The sequence below is a fragment of the Cornus florida genome, unplaced genomic scaffold, assembly GCF_030987335.1.
Source record: "Cornus florida cultivar Cherokee Brave unplaced genomic scaffold, ASM3098733v1 CherokeeBrave_3.0.0_Hap2_Chr11, whole genome shotgun sequence".
NCBI classification, from domain to species: domain Eukaryota; kingdom Viridiplantae; phylum Streptophyta; class Magnoliopsida; order Cornales; family Cornaceae; genus Cornus; species Cornus florida.
In genome coordinates this window covers 51,196,556-51,223,613 of record NW_026775581.1, presented here as the reverse complement: position 1 = coordinate 51,223,613, position 27,058 = coordinate 51,196,556, and the positions used below count along the sequence as shown (strand labels likewise).

General features: G+C 36.2%; 1 protein-coding gene across 2 annotated transcripts; it reads right to left on the bottom strand.

Moving 5' to 3' along the window:
• Positions 1-552: 552 nt before the first annotated feature.
• On the bottom strand, positions 553-19,349 carry LOC132280857 (protein EARLY FLOWERING 5-like). 2 transcript variants are annotated; one of them, XR_009471704.1, is made up of 10 exons: positions 19,116-19,349; positions 17,782-17,875; positions 14,035-14,120; positions 11,640-11,689; positions 11,284-11,353; positions 11,124-11,205; positions 10,614-11,035; positions 9,780-10,295; positions 8,018-8,128; positions 957-1,088 (listed from the first exon to the last, which is right to left on the bottom strand). XR_009471704.1 is itself a non-coding variant. In XM_059782616.1 (9 exons), the coding sequence occupies exons 1-9, from the start codon at positions 19,194-19,196 to the stop codon at positions 864-866; spliced, it is 1,626 nt and encodes a 541-aa protein (XP_059638599.1). In that variant the 5' UTR covers positions 19,197-19,347; the 3' UTR covers positions 553-863. The 2 variants fall into 2 exon arrangements, 1 of the variants encoding a protein (XP_059638599.1); XM_059782616.1 differs by lacking the exon at positions 8,018-8,128 and having other exon boundaries at positions 553-1,088; positions 19,116-19,347.
• Positions 19,350-27,058: the final 7,709 nt, after the last annotated feature.

Below are 27,058 nucleotides of genomic sequence, written 5' to 3'. Positions count from 1 at the left end.
AAGTGCGTGTGTGTTCACACGATACTTGATACCTTCCGAAATCATGATGCGTGATGGAATTTACTTTTTATTTTTTCAAAAAAAAAATAAAAAAAACCTATTATTTCAACTCTTTTTTTCTATTAATTTTTGAAATTTTCAATTATTAACATTAATTAGAAATGTGTCCCACAGAGTCATACGAGTATCCTTCTAAAGGGCCTGATTTAGATTATTAAAATCACGTTAAAAAAAAACTAGCAAGCCTCTATTTCATAGTTTCATATGATTGTAAAGAATTTTAATTTAAGATTGCATTATGCTATTATACCTGAAGTGGTAATAGGGTCGTGGTAATAGGGCATTATCCAGTCCTTTAGTTGCTAAAAAATTCAGTTTTTCGAGCACCCAGATTCTCCTCCTATTAGTTTGTCGGGATAATAAATCTCAATAATAGGTTTCATACAATATAAACACAAATTTTCATACTGCATCAATTTCTCTTTGATTCAAACAAAAAGTTGGAATCAGTTGAGAAACGTCTACCAAGTTAAATATGAAAAAAAACAGATGTGAAGGAAAGAAATTTTTTATAAACTTCAATGTCATACAGTGTTCCTCTCTTCCTTCCGGTAAACCTAGCAGTGACTCATTTGAGAAAACTGAGAGCTTAAAGTTGTAGCAATTGTAAAATGAATGAGGTACTGGGAGGAATTGGAGAGATTACAGAAGAATGTTGTGAGAGAAAATTAGGGCTACGGACAACTATAAATAATTTATCCAAATAAGCCCCGGATCAATCGCAATGGCCAATACATTTCTTTCCTCTCGATGCATGCATGCTAGTCCTGTTTCCTCGCAGCTTCTCATCGGCTACAATCAGTTCAATCACCTAGTGCGCCCAGTGCTTTCATGTCTTCCAAGAAGGCCGTATATGAGTCGTCAATGCTCTGTGCCTTCGGTGCTGATGAGGAGTTAACTGAGACTGGTTTCACAATAGCAGGAGTAGCTTCTGGCCTGGTAGCTGCTGCAGCCACGGTTGAGAGTGATGGCTTTGGTTTTACCTTCAGAATAGCAGTCTCTCTCCTCACACGTACAGATGCAGGAACCTGTGTCCAAACAACAAAATAGACAATATTGGAAGAAATAAACAACAAATTGGATTCTGAAAAAATCGAGGAGCTCCACTCTAATCGTGATACCAGACAAGATGTGCAGTATGTGCTGATAGCAATTACGATATAACCTTGTTTTAACTTGGCTCATGATACTACATGCAAAGCCTCCAATTGAATTTAAACAATTTTAAACCACTAATAGGACTAAGATTAGAATATTGGAGTGCACATCCAGTTAACAGTAGAGTTGAAGGAAACCAAAGGTCTGTAGCTGGAGGACAAAATTAACCCAAAATTTGGCCCTTCTTATTTTTTAATACATATATAAAATTGTTGTCTTTGATGATTTTCAAAAAAAAATTAAGCAAGTTGATTTGGCAACCCAATACGGGAAAAATACAAAACCAATGACAGTTTCCAAAATAATGACCCTGCTTCAATCAATAAGTACTGGCCAATGTGACAATTGTACCATAATAGCTCCTTGTGACTGCACATGCAAGCTCCATATTACATTTAGCTAACTAACAGCATATTCTGAGAACTATTAGGATATGCGAACCCACATCTAATGAACCGGAAGAATTCAAGTAACCCAAAATTTATGCAACTACACTATAAAATTGAGCCAAATCCAACCTTTGCATCATTTAGTATACATCTTTAATGAATTTAGATTTATGTGTGTTAAATTTTCTTTAAAAGTTATAAGCAAGCACCAATGTCCCCACCCAAACTTGAACCTAGCGCCTCCCTTTTCAGGATGACGAGATTCTGCTCAAGTGATATGTGTGCGTCATGCGTGCATTATGTACTGATCAACCACATAAGCACACTTTTTTTTTTTAGTACAGCATTGTCTTTGACTCACCTAGCCATTAACACAATAAATTAAGACCAATTCATTAAAAAGTTGAATCGGGTAGAGTTGGAACCCACTGCTATCAGAGTGGTTGGTCCTTTTCTCAGCTGCTGTGGTGGTGAAAAGCGCCCCCGGAGAGGGGGGGGCGCGCGCGCGCGCGTATTTAGAGCTATTTGATGTTAGAAAGGAGCTAGGCTCCGTGCTTCAGTTTGTATAGCAATACTGAAGGGAAGTTAGTTTGAAGAGTTGTAGGAGATTGTAGAGGGTTTCAATGGATATGTAAATTCTAGTCCAGGCCTCCGATGGACGTATTGGTGAAGAGTTGTTTGTGCATTTATTCAGTACTAGTACAAATAGATTAATGTTGTAAAGAGTTACAATGATAAGAGGGTTTTGTTCATGAAGTCTGGAAAGCAGAGGTTCTAAGTTGTTTCTACAGACCAGAGGTTAGAAAGGGGGTGGGTGGAGAAAAATTGCAGCAGCTTTTCGACATACTGGGGGTTCAGTAGCATTGAGAAAACTATCCAAAGGAGAACATAAACTGAAGCTGATGCCTGATGGTAAGAAAGGGTGACCAGAGCAACAAGTGGGGCAGAGAGGCTTACACAAGAATTTAGGCTTTAAGTACTGATGGACCATTGAGTTGTGAGATGCTTCGGTTGGTAGAGTAGTGCTTATGGACCAGCCAGTGACGGAGTAAGGTAAGATTTACGAACGAGTAAACTTGCAAGTAGGGAGTAGGGGCAGGATTTGCTGTTGTTGATCACAGTGGCTCATTGTTTATATTTAAATTTCTGTTAATCGAGGAAGCTGAGGTTCCTGAAGAAAAAGAGTGAATCTTAGATGTAGAACCAGTTTTCTTGATTGTCGTTGGGTTGCAGATATAAGCTCTAAGCTGGGGCCCAAGGAGATATGGGTGAAATTGTTGGGTTTATGGTGTTCAGAAGAAGTTAGAGATAAAAGATTCAGGGAAAAAAAAAAGTCAGACATAAAAGATAAGTATGATCTCGGACAGGTGGGTCAATCTAATATGATTGGAATGAATAAAAGGTCACAGGCCCTGGTTTCTGGGCTCTGTAGAGAAATTGTGGGCTACAGACCAGAAAATTAAATCATTTGGGCTTTCTGTGTATCCAGATATAAGGGGCCCATTCTGGTAGGTAAAAGAGATGATGACTAGACCATATGGGGGAAGACGACGGGGTGGCAAAGTTCGACGCGACCCGTTAACATGACACGAGTTAAATGGGTAATGGATTTACCATAAACGGGTTTGTGTCATAAACGGGTTGACACAAATAACCCGTTTAGTTAAACGTGTCGTGTTTGGGTTTTGGGGCTCAACCCGTATAACCCATTTATACCCGTTTAATTAAATGTGTCACCCGTGAACCCGTCTAACCCGTTACCTGTTTTGACCTGATTAGTAGGGGACATTTTGGTCATTTCATGGTTACATAAGAAACCCTATTATATTTGTATATATATTATACGCAATGCCTCTTTCTCTTCAGTGACTTCAGTCTCTCTCTCCTCTTTCCTCTCTCTCTCTGAATCGGTGAATCCTTAACCAGTAAGTCAATAACCTAGACAACTCCTCTCTCTCAAATCCACACCACTTTGAGCGACCAAGATCACTACAGTCTACATTTCGAGCAACCAGCGAAGAACACAAACCTTGAACAATCGAAGTAAGTTTTCTACTTTTCTCTAATTTTTGTCTTTCCTCTTTCAGATCTACTTTGAAACAAGTTTTCTCTAATTTTTTTTTGTCTTTACTCTCTCATTTTCTGTAGATCTTGAGATCTAATCTCTTGTAAGCTCGTCAATATCTCTCTATTATGATTTTATTTAAGCTCATTTTCTGCTTGATTTAGTTGATTTTATTTGTTTCTGTTTTGTTTTTTTTTTTTTTTTCATAAATTTAAGAATAAAATATTTAGATGGATTCTATATATTTTGTGTGTGTCGAACGGATTTTGATGGACTCTGTTGAGATTTTGACATGTCCACTCTCTGAAGATAAATATTTTGATTAATATATAGTAAAATAACATGTGCAGAGTCTTGGGTATTCATTATTCAAGTTGGGAATTGGGATTGGGAACTCTCCAGTAAATTCCAAGGAAACGTTAATGTTGTGACGAAGTATGGTCTGACCGTTTATCTTGTTTGAAGAAAGCTTAATGACAAACAGAAAGTGATCATGGTTGACAGTCAGCTAGGATGCATTTTTTAAATTCTTTTATGTTGCTGTATATAGATTGAATGTAATTCTGTAAAATCGATGCACGGGTGGTTTATGTTGTATGAAGTTTATATTATCCTATTACACTCTAAGATGCCACCAGTTTTTCATATGCAATCCCAAAACATGACTAGAAATAACTTCCAATTTCCAAGAGGTACATACGGTACCTTGAACACCAATTGAATGTGCATTTTCCAGAATTGCTAAGAAACTATTTAAAGCTGTAACAACAACATAGATGGAGAAAAATCATTGAATTGGAGTGATTGAATGTGAGGACTTAAAGGGCACGACTAACTACAAAATTAAAAAATTAGAAAAAAATGAAGAAAAAAACAAAACAAACTTTTGTGGATCCCCTCCGTTTCCAACTTTCCATTACATGCATTCTTTTATATTTCAATCTGTTTTTTTTTTTATTTTTTTTTATTTTATCTAAACTTATTTTACACTGGCTTGTTTTTGTAGGAATTTGTACTTTTGGGTGTTTCAGAAAAGAGTGCATGCAGATTGCAGAAGGAAGTTTTTGAGTTGTGGATCTTTGGCTTTTAAGAAGATTGCATGTTACCCTGACATTTCTATTAAACATTTTTATTTCGGTCGGTAATAACTTATGACTTATCTTTATTTCGGCCTGTAACTTATGATTTATCTTTATTTCTGTTTGTAACTTATGACTTGTGACTTTATTTATATCTTTGGCTTTTAATCTCTCTTTTGGACTACAGTACAAAATTTCAAGTAATGTTTGCTAGTATTTTAATCTTTGGCCATCTTAAACAGGTTAAGTGGATAAACACATTAAACAGGTTAAGCAAGTAAACAGGTTAAATAGGTTAAGCGGATAAACAGGTTAAACGGGTAAACATGTTGAACCTGTTTTTAAACAGGTCATATTTGGTGTGTCTAACACGACTCGTTTATTAAACGGGTTACACGTGTCGTGTTACCCGTTTAATAAACATGTCATGTTCGGGTTTAGGATATGTGACACGATTATTAATCGTGTCGTGTTCGGGCTGACATGTTTAGTGTTATACCCCTAGTTCGACACGACAGGATTATGACACGCGAACCCGAACAGCCAGTGACAGAGTAAGGTAAGATTTACGAACGAGTAAAGTAGGGAATAGGGGCAGGATTTACTGTTGTTGATCACAGTGAACCGTTGTTTATATTTAAATTTCTGTTAATCGAGGAAGCTGAGGTTCCTGAAGAAAAAGAGTGAATCTTAGATGTAGAACCAGTTTTCTTGATTGTCGTTGGGTTGCAGATATAAGCTCTAAGCTGGGGCCCAAGGAGATATGGGTGAAATTGTTGGGTTTATGGTGTTCAGAAGAAGTTAGAGATAAAAGATTCAGGAAAAAAAAAAAAGTCAGACATAAAAGATGAATATGATCTCAGACAGGTGGGTCAATCTAATATGATTGGAACGAATAAAAGGTTTCAGGCCCTGGTTTAGGGCTCTGTGGAGAAATTGTGGGCTACAGACCAGAAAATTAAATCATTTGGGCTTTCTGTGTATCAGATATAAGGGGCCCATTCTGGTAGGTGAAAGAGATGATGACTAGACCAGATGGGAGAAGTCTTCCAACCACAATGGGGGCTGATTAGAGGCTCGTTTATTTCTGGGCCAAATACAAGAACCAGCTAGGACTCCTTCCATACCAGATCACATGTAGATTGAAGACCGAATAGGGGAAGCAGTGGTGGTACATCTGAGTCTGAAAGGTGAAAGTCCCAGGGCTTTGATGCAACTCAGGAAAGAGCAGGTTGTTCCTCAAGCTATCTCAGACAATGGGACTATGTTGAGACCAAAGTGGTGGCAGCTAGAAAAATCGCAACCTTTTGAGCCCAGTGACAGAGAAATGGGCACTCCATCAAGGAAGTAATTGGTTCTAATGTGAAAGGCAAGTGATGGGACCAAAAGCAAGAACTCTGGAGGTGGTTGGGAGGGACATTATGGATGGAAAAGGGTCTTGAGAATAGGAGGAGAGGATGCAATGTTTGCTTTAACATAAAGTCTAATGTGGGTAGGTAGTCCACCACCCCTTGATGTGATTGGGCCACATGGTGTTACCCCTGCTGGTTCATTGATTATTGAGACCAACTAATGACGACGACCAAATGACAATAATAATAATGGGTGTTAGTGATGAGCAGCGAGAATTCTATTTCGTATACTGTTGATTAACACTGCTATGATCCTATCAAGGTCACCCTCGATAGTCATTCCTGACTAGAAATGTTAAACTTGCCTAGAGTGAAAGAGGTACAAGTTACAACTCCAAGGGAAGTTCCACATGGGATCCCCCCCTAGCCCTCGAGAAACAAGGACTTCCTCTCAACAGATAAACCTTGAATTGGAGAAGTTGGGGTTGTGAGGCCCTCCCGCCATAAAAAACTCTTTAAGGAGTTCCTCTATGCGGATAAACCTTGACGGTGTGCCGAAGCTGTAATTGACTATCATAAAGTTTGTATAATATCACATGATCCATCATATCTTTGCACTGATTGTGAAGAATTTGGCTTGAGAAAGGTGGAGATAGATTGCTACCTATGAAGGGATTTCATGGAAAATCAAGCACCAAGGACAATCATTACAAGAAATGGCCAGTTCGGTGGAGACAAATTCATTGATCAGATCAGCAAGTAGACTTGTGACGATAAGGGTCAGACATAAGACTAGATTGGAGGTACATCAACATGGGTAATTTTTTTAAGGATAAAATTCTAGAACCCAAGGTTGTAAACTTTTCTTATAGTGGATTATTTACACTTGAGCTAGGTCCCCATGTTTTTTATCTGTCGTTGGTAATCAACGTAATCACTTAGTTTTACTTCTTTATGGCTGCCTTGATTAAAGGTTACATGATTATCAATTGCAAGATGAGATAAAGAAAATTAGTTATTAGTATAACTATTAATTATTTAATTTGATTAAAGTTAAGATCAATTAAAATTCAATCGGAGTTGGTGTTGAACGAGTAAGAGGGATGAAGAGTCAGTTGACCATCTCCTGTTGCATTGCCCTGTGGCTAGGGACAGCTGGGGGTTGCTTTTGACCTTGTTTGGAGTTCAGTGGGTCATGCCCGGTCCATGTTAGGCATGGTTGAGGCTTGGAGAGGTTGTATAGTGGGTCCCCAAGCCTGCGACTGTTGGAGGGTGGCGCCACTATGTGTTTGGTTGTGTCTATGGAAGAAATAGAATAGGGGATCCTTCGATGGGGAGGAGACCTCTATTGGGGTTCTGAAATTCTATATCATTGTTCTCTCTTTTGTTGGTTTCTGGGAGGAATTGTAAATCCCTGGGGAGATTGTTGATTTTTTGGACAAATTGAAGGTTAGGGGCCCTATTTGGTCCTCGTTTGTTTTTTTGGGCTGTGTTCCCTGATTGATCGCATTTGAATACAACTTACTTATCACCAAAATATATATTAGGGTTTAGTGCAAAAAAAATTTCTCTTTCTTTTTTCTTTTTTTTTGATAAGTACAAAAAAATAAAAAAACCATGTGTGGTGTAAAATAGTCCATGTGTAGTGTAAAACACCCCTATACTATTAATTTGGTGCAAATAGCCCCCTGGAGACTTAAAATGACGATAATACCCTAATTTCAGTAGAATAAATTAACAACTATAAATACATGCCATGTAAAATGACCATTTTGTCTCCAATTTGTGTAGGATTGTGTTTGTTTGGGACAAGAATAAAATAAACCTCATTTTGTCCAAGAATGGGATAAGCTAAACCAAACAACCCCAAAACCAGATATAATATTTACTTAAAATAAAATTAATAATGTTCACCTTCAGAGGGAGCAGTAATTTGCCCCATTGCAAGGAGCAGAAAGCAAGAAAATGAGATGGCGAAAACACATCCACAATTCACAAACTCTCCATTCCATCATATCCTCGAGCCTTAGAAATCATATAAGCAAAAGAAATAATATCAAGCTGTAAATTATCGATTTACAAGCAATTCAAAGTCAAAAACTGAAAATAAAAACAAAAATTCATAACTGATGGCCTGGGGAAAAAATCACCGCAAGTAGACTAATACCCTTTAAACTAATATACATATGTATTTTTCCCGAATAGTATACAACTATACATACATACATACATACATACATACATATATATATATACATACATATATATATATATATATATATATATATATATATATATATATACCTACAAGTTCGTCCATATATATATATATATATATATATATATATATATACCTACAAGTTCGTCCATTCTTCTTTTGATAACTGAGACAACGGAGTGGAAAAGAGCACAAAAAGTTGTACTAGGTATATTTTCCAAGGCTGTGTATGCTCAAGCAAAATTAATCAGCTATGTTGAGCTGAGTAACATTTATAATCAGCAGAGTGAGAATGTATCAAATTTTCTTCGTTTTTCCTTCGTTTTCTCAGCAATCAAACATAGGGTTGAATTAAACCCATTTCTATTGCTAGGAAAAATCACATAGCAATCAATAGAACCTTCTTAATACTAAAAAAAGAAAAAATTCAAAGAAAAGGAAATTAAAGATAATACAAATAAAATGTTTTAGTGTAAATCCTAAAAAAATCTTACCTGAGATCTGAGTTGAGTCAAATATTCAAGAAAATATATGGGAACTTTTTTTTGAAGTTGTTAGGGGCAGGAACACGTTTTTTGAATTTTATGGACTAGAATGCACCTTTTCAAAAAGGAGGGATGCATTCTGCACATAACCTATATTACAGGGGGGGGGGGGGGGGGGGGGGGTTTTGCACTTAACCCATATATATCAATCCAACCGGGTGCATTTCTTTTTGTTAACTTTCACTTGGTAGCAAAGTCTTGACCAACAAACGTACAGTTCTTTTTTTCTTCATTTTTTAGCGTAAGAGATTGCTTGGTATTTACGCACCTTGTGTTCTCTATTTTTGGGGTTCAGTTGGTGGTGTCAGGTTCGGTAGAGGTACTATTTGCTGGTGGGAGAAGCGGATACCACAGGAGGAGAGACAGCTCCTTTTATTAAGTTTATACAAGATATGAATTCTTCGTGGAGCTCTTGAATTGTTGTCTATACCTCACATGTACATGAGTTGTGTCCCCGAATATTTATGTTAAATTCACGATCTTCAATGATATGTAAATCAAATAAAAATCTGCCACTATAGGTCTGCCTCCTAACAAGGATACCATATACAAAGTTACATATTTGCTAATGTTCCTGAATTTCTGGAAACTTTTTGCCACCTCCACAGAACATAAAAATATCCTAAAAGGACTTTGACCTAAAAGCTATCATCTCTCCTAAAAAGTTGAATTTGCCTGGTTAATCTTTTGCTATCAAAAAGCCATTCCCCAGAGGCAATGTTTCAACAAATGGTACAGCATTTCAATCCAATAGCCAAAATTTCGGGGTTCTCAGAAAACCAAAATTGTTTTCTAAAAAAGCAGAATTACAGTATATAATGTATTGCTAAAATGTTAACAATTTCATCATAAAAGCACCAGATTATAATAAATCATAAAATCAATTCAATGAATAACCAGCAGAGGTACTCACCATGGCTGTAAGCTCTGGAGTATGCTGAGCTAGCGGCCTCTTAACAACAGTAGATGCAGCTGATTTAACATATGATGGCTTTTGAGGGGCAGGAAACCTTGCAGCATGATCATCTTGGGAAATTGGAGGAGGTCCAGGTGGAAGTGGAGGTCTCATCATGGGGGGAGGCCCAAAAGGTGGCCTTGGAATTAGTGGGACCATCATTCCAGGTGGAGCAACTTGGCCAGGAAGTCCAAGAGCATGTAATTGTGGCCGCATATCTGGCGGAGGTGGGGGTGGGGGAAGACGTGATATTCCAGGGTGTAGCACGTCAGGCTGCAAAGTTGGGACCAAAGAAGACCCAGGCACTGGAGGCTGTTGCCTTGGAGGAGGTGGAGGAGGAACCATCTTAGGAAGATCCATCACCCCTGAAGGATTTTTGGCATCAGATTCAGATGGTACACCTTCGGACTGCTGATTTGCCAATTTTGATGGCAATCCAGGTGGTGGAGGAGGTGGGGGAAGCATAATAGATGCCTGCACGCGAGAGAGAGAGAGAGAGAGAGAGAGAGAGAGAGAGAGAGAGAGAGATTATAACTGTTTTTAAGGCATTAGCCGGAAAGAAAAAAGAAAATCACTAGTTCATGTTTATTGGATAAACAAACTATATATACTATTGGTCATGTAATGACATGCTTATGTCTTTCATCTAAAAGTATATATCCATCATTCAAATGAGCACCTTTTTTTCCTTCTTTTTTTTTTTTTGGATCTAGAATCTTGCCTGGGCATCTTTTGAAGCAGAGATTTCAAATTGTGATTCTAATTCATGAAAGTAATTGAGGAAGAGCTTACCAGAACTGGCTCCTTGGAGGATGAATTATCTGACTTTGCAGATTGATTTTTCTCCTTTTCACTGCCCAAAGTGCCAGGTGGAGGTGGCTGAGCATTTTGGATGATTGAAGGAGGAAAGGGAGGGCGTATGGCAATTTGCTCTTTAGGAGGGGGGCCAGGAGGTGGCGGTGGCAAAGGTGGAGGCATTGATGTGCCCAAGTCTGCCACAGCAGGTTTTGGTGGCATTGGAGGTGGTGGTGGTGGCAATGGCAAAGATTCAGGCATAATAGAACCATCTCCAGCATCCAGATCATCAGCAGGAGGCAAAGGAGGAGGAGGTGGAGGAGGAGGAGGGGGTCCAGCTGAAGAACCATCCTCCAACTCTGACTTTGATGACAATGCAGCAGCACTAGATGAAGCTGCTGATAATGGAATTCTAGGTCCTGAAAGTCAGAGAGAACAGAATCAGAGGAAGAGAGGAAGTACAGAAGTAAACACATTTAAGTAAAGTATTGGAAAAACTATACAAACCTATTGATGATTTAAACATGGGAGGCTTTCCAGGCGGTGGGGATCCTGTAGGATTCAGTGTAGGGTGATAGTATACTGAGTCCTACATCAAATAATAACTAAATGTGGGTCATATATAAACAAAAGACTATAATATCATAACAGTGAAATAAGAAATTACTTCAGGTTTAGGGTGCTTGACTCTTTCTTCTTCTTCCGCTGTTGTCAGTCTTCGAGGAGGTCCTAAATGACTGCTCACAAGAAAAAGTCCCTATAGTTATAACAAACCATAGAATAGGTCCCGGTAATTTAATTATAAATTAAACATAACTTACCAAACACAAAATATTATAAATATAAAAAGTCTAATCATCAAAGTCTTTTCTTGCAGCCACTTTTCAATACATACTTTAATGGCCGGATAAAACCCCCCATATGGTTTTGACACGGAGCGGGTTGGATAATTTATAATTTTAACTCTTGCCCAAACAAATCACTTAAAGAAAAATTAATTGAAGAAGCATAAGTATTTTTCACCTGAACATAACTGGAGCCTCACCCTTTTCACGCAATTTATCTTCATATTCCTGCCCAGGAGAGTCAGGAAGACATACAATTAATGAGACAAATCAATAAGCCATACAAGTTAGATATAATGTATAGAAAACTAGTTTTCTACCAATGACCAGCAACAAAAAGAGAAACAGAATTGTTTAGCTGTTACTTGTCCATTAAAGAAAATGGACTGTTATAAAAATAAAATAAAAAATGATGACGGTGATGATATAATAATAACAACAACAATCAATCAATTCTTTCAGCACATTCAATAAAATTATAATTCTGAATTCTTCACCTTATTTATCATTATTACCTTTTCCAATTAATGTAAAACTAAGTAATTAGGGTGAATTTGGAATAAAACAATCAAGAGAGGATGGATACCACGAGGTCCACGAAGCCCAAAAAGCAATTCACCTAGATATCAATTTCTGTGAAACCTCCTTATCTGGGATCAAAGAGTGCTAAGCAAGATAAACAAAATTAATTGGTGCTTACTCAGTATCCCAATTGTTCTCTAATGGGGGATAGTGGTTCTTCTCTGGAGGTAATAGGCCCAGTGCAAGACTCCGGTAGAACTAAGCTCTGGGGTGATCTGGTGTCAATAAAGAATAGATGGGGGCAAATACAGGTTCAAATATTGAAATCAGCCACTTTGTGCAAAAATGTCAAAGGTGAGTCTGTATCGAATCTACCCTACCAGCCACACTAGGAAATGACTCTTTCTTAACCATGGAATAACAAAGGGGACTTCAGTTCGATTATGTTCCCAGGGGAAGATTGAGCACGAAGGCTTTTCTGCAGCAATGAGGGGAGTTTGGATTTTAGTTATGCATTTGAGTTTATGGATATTCAGCTTGGAGGGGCAAGGTTCACATGGACTAACGCCAAGAAGTCTACTTCGATGTTCCAGGTTGATAGTTTTTTCAATTTTTTTTTTTACAGCAGATTGAGGAATGCTCTAGTGTATCACAGTCTTCTCTTCCTAGAGTCATTTAAAATCATGCATGGAATCATCCAGATTGCACCAAGATTCAGATTGAGAACATAGAACTTCAGATAATTATCATTATCATTTGATCAAGTATTTTTTTCATCCTCATACTCTATTTTTTGAGATCAAAGGAAAATTAAGCACGCAACTGCTACGAAAGAAGGGGTATCATGGGAGATATGATTGCATTAACAAAACAGTAACTGGGCTTGTGAGATTCAAGCTCCGGCAACAACAGAGCTCGTAGGAGGCAAGTGAAAACTAGACACTAAGCTGAGACATTTTCTTGACAAGTTGTACTAGGCACGACAATGTTATAAAGTTTGACTTGCAACTTCTTTTTCGACATAGCTGAATGAGTTACTCAATACTATGTCAAATTTTTTTTTCGGTTGAGGTTTTCCACGTAAAAATTAAATGTCTTCCTTATCTTTCACTGTTTAATTTATATGCATGTCTGTTTACAGGAGATTGCACCAATGATCCTATTACTTAAGTTAATTCAAAAAGGAAAAGATATAGAACTTTTCAACCCCCACCGGAGCCCTCAAAACTATGTCTAGACACCATATAGTGCAAAAACAATAAACAAACCGACTAAATTGATCAATCCACCACCACATTTGGATTGTTATGTTGAAACTTCGATGAACAGAAAGGAGCTTTGTCGAAATAGGAACGATAGAATTGAAAACAGGTGGTTATTAATAAGAGTGGAGAAAAGTTAAGGAAAGAAGTCTCCAAGATCATCCCATCAAGTGTTAAGTTGCATCAAGCAAACACTATTTAACTCTCTAAATCTCAAGACTGTTTGGACTTTTCCTACTAATAAGACTAGGAATTAGATTTCAAAATAAGAAAACTAAGAATGTTGACAATTAAGTCTATCCAGAACTTACAAAAGATTACATAAAAAGACCCCAGTAACTAATTTGATCCAGAATAAAAAGAATAAAAGAAAGTATTACGGCTTCAACTCATCAAGCAAACACAATAATTAACTATCTAATGAAGCTCTTTTGGAAGGAAAGAAAACAAATGTTTAGACTGCTGGATTTTTCCTCCTCATAATAGGATTAGGTCTTCAAGATAAGAACCCATGGAATTTTTAACAACTAAGACTATTTTAAACCTACTCAAGTCCACATATAAAGACCAGTAACTTGACCCAAATTAAAACCCATGGACCACTATTACGCACACATTCAAATAATATAAAATCAGCAAACTAACCTTGAATCCTGTAGAATACCTAATTTGCCATTTTTGTAGTTCACACGCCCTGAATCACTATGTTATTAACTAAATTCTTGTTTTCTCCCTGAAAAGAGGATGATATTGCAAACAATGCATAGTTTGTCATATATATGCTATTACCTTCCTCTTTTTAATAACAAGGTTCAATGTGTCCTCAAGCTGTCTCTTCTTGTGTTTTCTCGCTTTGTCCAGAGCACCTTCTGCCTCTGCACCAATTGAAAATTGAAAAGCTACTCAACCAGCTGCATATGTGACTTAAAGATTGCAAAAGTGAAAAATAGTCAATGTGTACCTAGTAAGTACCAAGTCAAGGCGTATACAGAAAATTTGAAGGCCAAAGGCTGTTCATAATCAAATATTTCCAATTTGGATTGTTATAATTTTTTTTGTTTTCCTTAATTTTATTTGATAATGTAGTGCTTCTTGTTTTACAACATTACATAGAGATCCAAGAATCGCGTTACATAAAAAAGGAAAAAACTGAAATGAGTAAGTAAAATTCATAGTACAATATACTGTGCATACACTAAACTATTGAGGTGATTCGAAGTGTCAGATTAAGGCCTAATTGAATTTGTTTTATGGCAGCGGTTGTGGTAGAGAGAGGAGTTGGCGGCTTGGTGTTGTAGAGAAGAGAGAGAGTGGGGGCATGGTGGTGGCGGTGGAGAAGAGAGTGTGTCAGGATGGCGGTGGCTACGGAGATGGTGGTGTGCGTATTGCAAAGAGTAGAAATTTTTTGAGAGAAAGAGTGGTAAATGGAAGAAGGGTAGAGATGAAAAATAGAAGGAGAGAGAGGGAGAAGGGGGGGGGGGGGGGGGGGGGACTAATAAAAGTAGGGTAAATTACTCTAACCTCCCGCTGAGGTTTGCCTAAATTACCCACAGCTTAAACTTGTTGAAATAATTCAGTCAACCGCAGTTGACTTCACTAGGACTACCCCTGCCTTAATTGACCGTTAGCCATTTTAAAAGTCAGTTAGATAAATAAATTGCAATACCAAAACTACCCTTCCTATTTTAAAATGACAAAATAAACCTTACTCAGTTTTCAATTACCATTTGAACCTTAATATTTTGATTTTTTGGCTCATTTGTTAACAATAAGTTATAGATATAATTACAATATAATTAAAATTAATGACAAAATTTATACAACTATACACATTTATAACTAATTTTATGTGTTATATACTTATATGTATTACATAAATAAAAAAATATAGACGGGTTAGACTCCCCTCTCTCTATATATCTCTCCACCACCACAACCCCTCTCTCCACACCGCCGCTGCCGCCCTCCCCACTCTCTCTCTCTCTCCACCTCTCATATATATAGACACAAACACACAGTTTCTTAATATTCTTTGAGTGCCAATTTAATCAAGCCCAATAATTTATCCTTCTCAACAAAACCCATCACAGTCTATAGATGCTTTTACTCATACCATACACAGAGCTCAGGATCAATCTTTGTTCATGGTCAATTAGGCCACCAATAAATGAGGCAATAAATTAATAAGGCAACTATATAACCATGGATGATTTGCAATGAATAAGTCTAACCTCACATATATGTGTGTGCTTGTGTTATATATATATATAGAGAGAGAGAGAGAGAGATGGAAGCGATGAAGGGGTGTGAGCTGTGCAGCTTTCCAGCGAGGGTTTGAAACCAAAAATCAGATCTAGGTCTGTTTTTAAATTTTGTCCAAAATTATAACTCCTACTTAATTGGAATCACACTCATGAGCCATTGAATATATTCGGTTGAGAATAATGGGTTTGGAGGCAAAATCAAATCTGGGTCTGTTTCTCTGCCTTCGAAATCATCAAATTTGTCAATAGATGAAGCAATTCTCGCAATCGAAAAAGATATGGTGAGGGTTGTAGTGGTGGAGGAAAAGCGATGAAGGTAGTTCTAGATAGAAGTGGCAAGTATTTGCGACAGACAAAAGATAGAAAGAGAAATAAAGAAAGAGGAGAGAGGTAGTGGTGGTGGTGACTGTGGTTGTCGTGGTCGTGGTCGTAGTGCTTGTGGTTGTAGCTATCATGGTGGTGGTGGTGGCAGTGGCAGTGGCAGTGGCAGTGGCAGTGGCAGTGGATATGAGGAAGAGGTGAGAGAGAGAGGAGAAAGGCTTGGGGTGTAAACTTGTCATTTTATTATTGGCTAGAATACATCAGCATGACATCTTATATTGTTGTACTATTAAAATTTAGGGTAATTTGGTAAATTCCCAGTGAATGTAAACTCTTCCACAGTTGCCAACTCAAACAGGGGTGTCACAGTTATTTTTCAAAAAGTTTAATCTATGGGTAATTAAGGTGAACCGTAGGGGAGGTCAGAGTAATTTACCCATAGAATTACTGGTGGAACACTTTGGTCATTTCACGTCATGCTTTAGGGTTAAGGGAGTCCTTTTAGTAAGTTAGCCAAGGAATAAATAGGTCCTATAGCAAGGTACAAGTTAACGACACATCAACTAATTAATGGGAGGGCATGTTAGTTATCATACACCAAACCTTAGGGAGCGAATGTGTAGGTTGTCGCAAACATAACAATCATGTATAATTAGGGCAAACCACATAGGGTGTCAATGTAATTGATCCACTAAAGCACTTAGATCACTAAAATGAATTGATTATACAACCTAGTATGCTAAGCAATTAAGACCAAAATGAAAAGAAATAGAAAAAGAAATATAATCCATGCTAAGTGGTCTTTCTACAAAGAAACTCAAGCCTGGGAGTATGTGAATGACACGACAAAGCAAGTCAAAGTCATACCTATGCTATAAGTTTTACTCTTACTTGAAAAAACCAAATCAACTGCAGGCCCTGTGAAGTACTTTAACAGTCTTCAAGCGTTGAGGGTCCAATTTTGTGGGGCTCACAATATATATAAATTACGCCATATGGTTTAACAACCATTTTCCAATTTCCAAATCAATGTACTTGTTTCTTAAAATTACATCTTTCCAAATTCCACAGCAAGGACACCTAGTATTGGAAATGTAGCTCTTCAAGTTGATACCAGTTTTAAAATAAGTTTGCTATTGAAATCTAGCTTCTCAATATGGTACCAGGTTCCATATCATTGTAGTTTAAGGACCAAACCTCAACTGTTCTTGCAGATTAAGTCATATATTGCCCCATAGAGCCTAAGGAATTCATTTGAAAAGGACTCTTAACAATTAAACTCTAAAATCTTTGCACAAAATGAAACATTCAAGTATTCTAAGTGGTATAGGAAAACATTGCTTTACCAAGCTTTATTGGAAAATGCAACGAAACAGAAGACTGGACCTATTAAGATCTTAAATTCATCAAAGGAACCACAAAATATATTCCTTGGTTAGAGAAGATAATTTCAATTGCGTTTGAAATCATGGAAAGAATATTTAATGGGATATAAATACAAAATATTAAAACTAGGCCATCTTCAGTATAATATTAATAGTATGTCCAATTATAAAACAAGTAGAAATACAATGTCACTGGAAGCTGAATCACAATGCCAACCTGAGATTATTAGGAATTTCTTTTCTTCAATTTTCAGTACCCACTATGTATATCAAACATGCTATCAGTGAGATTGTGAATGATTTTACTTTACAAAAACATTGTGCACGTTGGCCATGATTAAGATGCATAAAATACAAATGAAGTTTCAAAGTCAGTCAAACCTAATCAGAGATTAAAATTTTGCTTGTTCCATTATTTCATGCTTAGAAAAAAGCACTTCAGTTATAAATATATATCATTATAACAAACAATGTCCAGGTCATGAATTTTGCTTATCAAAAAAAGTCATGGTCATGAATCACAATTAAACATATAAAAATATATAGATAAACAGATGAAGGCTTACTCATCATTTCCAACTTCTCAATTTGCTCTTTCAGTGTATCAGGATCCTTCTTTAAGATCCCCACTTCCCTCACTTTCTTTCTTTCTTTCTTATTCTGTTAAACAGTAAAAAACACAACCCAAGAAGTGATAAACAAATTAAGACGATGCATTGAATCCATAAATGACCCCAAAAAAAATGATACCAAAAGAGAACTAATATAAATGCATGAACACAATTTACAAAAAGTGCATTATTAGATAGAAGTGATCACCAAACAGCACAAGTGACTGACACCCAGATTTACCAAAATAAAAAATATATATCAAACAATCAAAAGAGCAAGTGCAAAACAATAGAAGGAGCATCACAACACCATAGAGCCATTACAACACCACAGAGGCCTGCCCTCCTATCCAACCCCTCGCCCCCCTCATTCCCGACCCCGCAAAAAGAAAGGGAAAACCTTTTTTTTGATAAGTAAAATAAATAAATAATAATAAATGGACATCTCTAGAAAGATGACTATGAACCCTCGTGGGGACATGAATGTTGATAATTTTTATTATTAATAATTTTTTAACCTAGCAAGGAGAGCCTGGAGGGGGTGGGGCCGAAGTGAGTCGAAACCTGGCTCCCTAACACCACATGGAGAGTGCCCGGTATGCAGAACCACAAGTTTTGCTATAAGTTCAATAATGCTTTCAGGTGAACACAAAATCTAACCCACCAACAAACAAATGTCATAAATGGTATTGGGAAACTGCATTCACGTCCCAGACTCCCAGTGTTCCCCTTATACAGATATATGCACAGTATACATATACATATAGTAAGTAGCATAGCTGAAACAGCCAATATGAATTTCCTTAGAGAACCTGAAAATTAAATTACTAAATTAGAAATTCAATTAAACTTCTTTTACAAATTTCTGCTTCCTCGATAACAATGCCAACTATAAAAAGAGAGAGAGGAAATATATTTATATATATATATATATATATATATATATATATATATATATTTGACATTTTTTTATGTTTCCACAGTATGAAACAAACTCAACTTTTACTAGATTAAATACTAATGTTCGGCTTAATTAAGAAATTTTAGATTTTTTTTTCTTTCTCCTTCATTTTCTAAGAAAACAATCAGAATCTGAGCTATAACTGCAGGCATTTAGTGAATTTTCCAGGTAACATAAACAAGGGCACCAATCTGGGCACTCCGTCAACAAATCTACATACAATAAATTTCCAAAAAGTTGCATACAATAGGCATACTATATATAAGTAGATAACAAAGTGATGATATATATATATATATATATATATATATATATATATATATATTACCCTTTTTAATTCCTTCTTGCGAATCTCCTTGCGATAGGCGTCCGTAGGGTTCATGACTTTGCCTCCCTTTGTGGTCTTCATGTTCGCCTCTCTCCTCTCTCTCTCCACTCTCTCCAAGTCTCTTCTTCTTCGACTCGACGTCAAATTTGCGGGGAAACGCAGATCTATTTGGGTTTTTTATTCGGATTTTACTTATGTACGGTTCTCAGTTACACTGGCTCAGATTCAAGTGCCGTTGCTTGTTTGCCGGGATAAAAACATATATTCCTGTATATGTAAGAAAATTAAAAGTAAATAAATAAAATACTACCTACAGAAAGTGTCAAATTTAGAAAATCGTGACTCTTGTAAATTGAACTGACATAATTTTTGAAATATAAACTATATTTTTTTACGGATGTAGTAGTAAATAAAACACGTGTATTAATTTTTTCTTCACCCAACCTTAGTGAACGGAGTTGTGAACTTCTACAGAATCTAAGATGTCCATCTTTAACTCATTTCTGGTGGTACAAAGATGTATTTTTGGCAAAGGTTCTCCAACTTAATGATGCAAATCATGAGCACTGGAAAGCCAAATTTGTAGATGGTTTACCAACCTTCTTCTTACAGAAACTATACCTATGGTAAATTAGTCAACATTGTAATCCAGGAAGGTCTAGCTCAGGTTTAGCTCCCAGTTAAAAGCACAAAGATTAACTGGTAGGAAGGAAGTAGGTGAATTTTGTGATCAATTTGCCTACCAGACTCCCTTATCTTATCCTAAACCTAGGAAAAGAAATAAGGTTGAAAAACCTTATAAAAGGAAGTATTCCAAAAGAAAGAATTATTCAAAGGAAAAGGATAATTCTAGACAGTATATTAAGCCTAAAAGGAAATATATTCCTAAAGCAAAGGGTAAAGGAAAGCCCAAAGCTGAGGCTAAATGTTTCAAATGTGGACGTATAGGCCACTATGCAAACAAGTGCAGAACTAAGGAGAAACTCAGTAGTCTTCACATAGAAGATGAACTGAGACTTCAATTAAGTAAATTGTTACTTAATACTAGTTCTTCTGAATCAGAATCATCAGCTGATTATGGGGATGTTGTTATGGAATTACAGTCTTCTTCTTCCTCTGAAGCAGAAATTGGAAATCCTAGATGTTCCTGTAACCCCTCTCATGATGATTATTATAAGGCAATTGTTGAGATGAATGGGTTAAGCTTAAATGTTTTGACTTCGACTCAACAATCCTTATTGGATCTTATAGATCATATCCAGGATCCTCAAATCAAGATGAAAGTCTTTGAAATAGGTTCTGCTCTGGCACGATCTAATGAGGATACGGATAATCCAGATTTTCTGAGAGCAGAAAATCATTACAGCATGAAAGAAGTTCTAAGCAGATTAGAACACCAAGGACAAAATTCTCGTCCTACTAATCTCCCTGATCTCAAGATGGAGATTAATCTTTTAAAAGAAGAAATTCGCCAGTTAAAGTCTCGTCAACATTAGATGGAAATGGAAATTACTCTTTTAAAAGCAACATCTGTAACTGAAACTTCATCATCCCAGATTGAAGTCCCTCAAACCGAAAGCACGAATTATCTTCAACTCTTGAATCAAGTTACTTACCAAAAATGGTATATCTCTATCAATTTGGTAATTAATCAAGAGTACACTATCACTAATGCTATTGCCTTAGTTGATAATGGTGCAGATATGAACTGTATCCAGGAAGGATTGGTTCCTACTCAATATTTTGAGAAAACCACTCAAGGTCTTATCAGTGCAAGTGGTGGTAAGATGCAGATTAAGTATAAACTTAATCATGTTTTCATTTGTAAAGAAGGTATTTGTTTACCATCTACTTTCTTACTCATCAGAAATATGGCACAACAAGTTATTTTGGGCACCCCCTTTTTAGCTTCGATTATGCCAATTGAGAAAATTGATTCTCATGGAATATGCTCTAATTTACATGGTTAGTCAATCACTTTTCAGTTTTTGACCCCACCAGTAAACAAGCATACCCACCAGTAAACAAGCATATCAATGCTCTTAAAAATAATATTATCTTTAAGGAAAAGCAACTGAATTATTTACAAAAGGAGGTATCCTCCTTAGCAATTAATCAAAGATTGGTACAACCCACTGAGCAACAGAAAATTGAGTCAATACGACAAAACTTTCTAAAGGAAATCTGTAGTGAGATTCCTAATGCTTTTTGGGCAAGAAAGAAGCATATTGTTTCTTTACCCTATGAAAAGGGATTTACAAATCTCATGATTCCTTCTAAAGCTAGTCCCAGCCACATGAAAGCTGACTACTTGGAATTATGCAAAACTGAAATCAGCTCTCTAATGGCAAAGAAGCTTGTCACTAATAGCTACTCCCCCTGGAGTTGCAGAGCTTTTTATGTCAATAAAATGCTGAAAAAGAACGAGGAATTCCTCGATTGGTTATTGATTATCGACTACTTAATCTAGCTTTGAGTTGGATCCGATACCCAATTCCCAACATCAAAGATCTTTTAGATAGGTTACAATCTGCTGTAATCTTTTTTAAATTTGATCTTAAATCTGGATATTACTAGGTACAGATTGCAGAAGAGGACAGGTACAAAACAGCTTTTTGCGTACCTTTTGGACAGTACAAATGGACAGTAATGCCATTTGGATTAAAAAATGCCCCTTCAAATTTTCAACATATTTTAAATGACATATTTAATCCTTTTACTGAATTTTCTATTGTTTATATTGATGATATTCTCATATTTTCAAAAACAATCGATCAGCATTATAAACACTTGAAAATTTTCAAAGATGTTATTTACCGCAGTGGTTTAGTAGTTTCTGTTCCTAAACTAAAACTGTTTTTAACTAAGGTCAGATTTCTTGGTCATGAAATTTGTGATGGGAAAATTCGACCTATTAATCGCAGTATTGAGTTTGCTTCTAAATTTCCAGATGAAATTAAGGATAAAACTCAGCTTCAAAGGTTTCTGGGTAGTTTGAATTATATTCGAAATCACTACAGAGATCTTGCACAGGATACAACAATTTTGTACAACAGGTTAAGGAAATCTCCTTCCCCATAGACTTTGGAACACACCAAGGCCGTCCAGAAGATTAAACTCAGAGCCAAACAAATTCCTTGCTTAGCTCTAGCCAATTCTTCATGGTTCAAAATTGTGGAAACAGATGCATCCAATATTGGATATGGTGGTATTCTTAAATAGAAGAATCCAAATACATGAACAGAAGAGCTTGTTCGCTTCACTTCAGGAACTTGGAAAAATGCACAATTAAATTATTCAACCATCAAAAAGGAAATTCTTTCTTTGGTTAAATGCATTTATAAATTCCAAGATGATTTAATCAATCAGAAATTCTTGTTACGCATTGATTGTAGTGCTGCTAAACAAGTACTGAAAAAAGATGTAAAGAATTTGGTTTCCAAACAGATATTTGCTGGTTGGCAAGCTGATTTATCTGCTTTTGATTGTTCTATTGAATATATTAAAGGCAGTTCTAATTCTTTACCTGATTTTCTAACTCGTGAATTTTTGTAGGGTTCATGAATCAGCCCCCCCATGGGCAGGGCCGGGGTAATACTCCAAAGGCTCGTGGCAAAAACAAGGCTAAGGCCAAAGTGGTTATACCACTAAATGATGATCAATTTCCATATTTGGATCATGTTGCTGATCTGCTCAACACACCTTCTAAAGGAAGCAACAGTACACAACAGAAACAACAGAAACCAACCATGAAAGAGGTTCTTGAACAAGAGACTCCATGGATACCTAATCAAAGGTATATTCAGACAGTATTGGTGCTTTCTCGTAGACTCCTCTTGGAATTTGATTCTGAGATTGCTGTATTCCTTTCAGCTTGAGTTGATTTGAACCAACGACTTCAGGGAGATTGTCCTTTCTGTAATCCGACGAAATCGAATGGCGAGAAGGAGGACAAGAAACATGATAAGGAAGATGACTTCCTTTAGAAGATGTAGATCTAGGTAGATCTATTGATTTTCTGAAATTCAGAAAAACATCACCATCTTGGTCCTGAATAACACAGTCCAAGCTATGATTAGCAATTGGCTTTGCCGGAACTGCGTTAGAAATCTTTCAATTTTCCTTTTCTTCTCCTTGTAATAATTTTCTGTACTAGCTTGGAAATCCAAAAAAAATAAATAAATAAATAAAACACTTAATTGATGTAAAGTTACCTTTTAAAAATTATCGATAATATTTTAGTGTGAATAATAGTTCATTTTCTTAAGTAAACTCACTGGTTTTTTGTTAATCTAATTTTTACTAATTAAAGGTATATTTATCTTTTCGCATAACAAGCCATTGAACAAACATGTCTCTTCAGTAATTTAAATTTAAAGAGCATATTTGTTATATGCAATTTGAAAACTTGTCATATTAGCATTAACCATCTCAGGTTTGTAGTGAAGTTGACAATAGGGGTTGGTTTGTTACACACAAGTAATTAGAGGGGAAGTAATTATAATTAGAGGGGAAGTAATTAGAGGGGAAGTAATTATTATCTGCTCTTAGCTCTCCCGAACCGACTTTCTAAAAGGTCACACATCCTATTACTACTTCATGATGGCAAAGGTCAGTTTGTTACAATCACCCCTATTGGACCTAACGTTAGACAAAAGTCTCTTCACATTAATTTGAAAGGCATACTTATCATATGAAGCTTAAAAACTTGTTACATCAACGTTGACCATCTCTGACTATTAATGAAACTGACAACTCAGTTTGTTACACACATGTATTTAGAAATGAGGTAATTGTGGGTATGTTAGGGCCAGAAATTCTTTTCCCTTTTTCCTTATTTTCTTTTGTGCATTTTCATGTTTAGGTCGCGTAAGCCCAGTTCGGGTCTAGTGTTTAGGATTTATTCCCGACATTATTCATTTATTTATTTGAAACATGCTGGCATTGCAAATTTATTTTCTGTGACATATACATACACATATGTTGATATTTATAACTTTGTGGTGCACTTTTAATAAGTGGACATTTGATAGGGCCCATGGTTGACTAGAATGAGTGGTGGAGACTGGAGAGGAAAGCTAGCTAAGTGTATTTGTGTGTGAGGAAAGAGAAAATCACCAAACCATCTCACTTTTTCTCTCTTGGCCGGCTTCCCCATTCTTTTTCTCACCTCTATTTCCTTATTTTGCTTCATGCATTCAAGACTCCATATCTCCCTCTTCCACTTTGATTTTGAGTTAGCCATAGAAGGGATAAGCGACGGGGACAACAAGGGCTTTCAAACCTTGGGGTTTATTCATCATTTAGAGCACATTGCATTTCGGAGATTCTAGGGTTTGCTCCTAGATTTTAGGTAGGGGTGTATTATGTATTTAAACTATTATTTCCTTGTGTTTTATGGGTATAGTGTGTGTTGTGCATTTATTGTGTCAGATGCGTGTTGTTGACATTTATGTAGGTTGAGGTATATGAGGGAAAACATGATTGTATAATCTTTAGTGATGATAAATGTGTTTTATATATCTTGTTCTTTTATTTACATAAATATTTGAGATTGCAATACATTTTATTCATGTGTAAAGTTGATTTGCCTCATGAAACGTCTACTTTGAACTTTATGATATGTCATATGACCCATATTACCAATGGGTTAGTGGCCTAACGGTATCAGGCCCTTACTCCCCAAAGGGAGATCAATGGTTCAAATCTCAGTAGAAGTATGTGCGTGAGTACCAACTAGAAAAAAAAATATATATATATATATATATATATATATATATATATATATATATATGACTCATATTGTAAAGGATGCAAATGATGTAAAGAAGACAAATAGTTTTGGTAATTTCTTTCTCAACTGAGGAGAAAATCAATTAATATTTTATTTATATATAGACAAATATACTAATATACACGTTTTCTTATTTTTCAGGAATTCTTACTCTACAAGAATTTTACAAGAAATGAAAGACTTCTACCTAAAATAAAAGATTACAAAGAAGTCAAATATATTACAAATTTGGTAACATGTTAACACTCTTTCTTAAGATGGAGCATGTATGGAAATAATGCCCAGTTTGCATATCAAATCATGAAATGGATATTTTCCCAACGGTTTGGTGAAAATATCCGCAAGTTGACTAGTAAAAGGGGTGTATTTGGGAACAATAAGCTTGGACTGGAACTTTTCTCGAACAAAGTGGCAATCAAGTTCAATATGTTTCATACGTTCATGAAAACATGATTGTTGGCAATATGCAACGCATCTTGATTGTCAAAAAATAATGTGATGGGAGATGAATGAGAAATACCAAGATCGCCTAACAAGTACTTTAACCACTGAAGTTCACATGTTAAAGTAGAAATAACATAGTATTCGGCTTCAGCAGAAGAGCAAGAAAATGTAAATTGTTTCTCGGTTTTCTAAGAAATGAAGTTGGAACCAAGAAAAGTGCAATACCCAGTGGTCGACTGTCGAGTAACAGGAAAAGTTACCTAATCTGAATCACAATAGCCTCATAAATGCAGACTGTTAGACGATGATAAAAGAGTTCCTTTACCAACAAAACCCTTCAGATAACGTACAACACAGTGCGTTGCATCCATATAAGCACTACGTTGAGCGTGCATAAATTGCCTTAAAACATGTGATAAGTGCTTAAATGTTGCACATTTCATCACCTAAACTAGGGTATTTTAGGCCTTACATCTATCTTATTTTCATGTTTAAGTTCTAATTTATATTTTTGTCAATTTCAAGTCAATAAGGTTCAAACGGACAAATTTTGGTTCACTAAAACCTTTTTGGAATCGATCAAAAATATTCAGAAAAAGTTTAGAAAATGGCAAAAAGAGGTCGCAGCCCATTGCTCGTCTAGTGTGTTTATTCTTCAAAATTGGTCAATCTCGGGCCTTTGATGATGTTCCCAAAGATGAAGAAGCAAACCAATTAGCCCGCGGCCAAAATGGAGCTAAATAAGACTTAAAGAAAATTTCCAACTCTGGGGGATCGATCCCCCACTATTCACAGAACTAAAAATTTCCAACCCTAGTAGCATTACGGGATTGATGTTTACTTGGCTACAGGATTTTGTTTTTTGGGCTTATTTTTGTAACTTATGGATTTTAATAGGGTTTGTTACTTAAGGCCCAGTGAACCATTAGTTTAGGATTAGTTATTATTTTAATTAAGAGGGTTTTATTTTATGATATAAGTTGGATTTTACGGAAAAAAAATATGAGGTTCTCTCTGGAGAACGAGGTAAGGGTTAGAAAAGAGGGAAGAGTGGAGGCACAAGGTTTGGGGAAGAACATCTACACACTCATCTCTCTAAAGCTTCAAGGAAGAAGAAGAAGGAGCAAAGCATGGAGGAGGATCTTGTTGATACCTTGACCACCACAACCATGATGGGCTAGATCTCCACTTAGGGCTTGGTTGAGCCCTAAGTTTAAGTATTTCTAAACCCTTGTATTTCTATTTTTGGGGAGATTAATATATTGTTGTAGTTGATGTTATGGCCTTGTGATTCCTAATTACATGCTTGATTTGACAAATCATGGCTTGTGTTGGTTTAATTCTTCCATTAACTCTATATGTTAATTATATGTCTATATATAATTAATCTAGGGTTATGCCCTTGATTAGATGTTAAAGATTAGTTCTTTTATTAATTCTCTATGTAATTGCATGTCTATGTGTGATTAGAGGATTATACTCAACGCTAGATTCCATTATTATTTGGGTTTAGTGATGGCCATGGCATGAGTTTTATTGGATGGGATTGCTGATTAATTTGATGGATTATACTTTATCTTGATGGGTTGTGCTACAAATTAGTTTACTTGTCAGTAGGTAGACAATTCATTGCTTGAATTGATAATCCACACTTATTATATGCAAATTCCATTATCCTCTTGATTAATGTATGTTCTCATTAGAT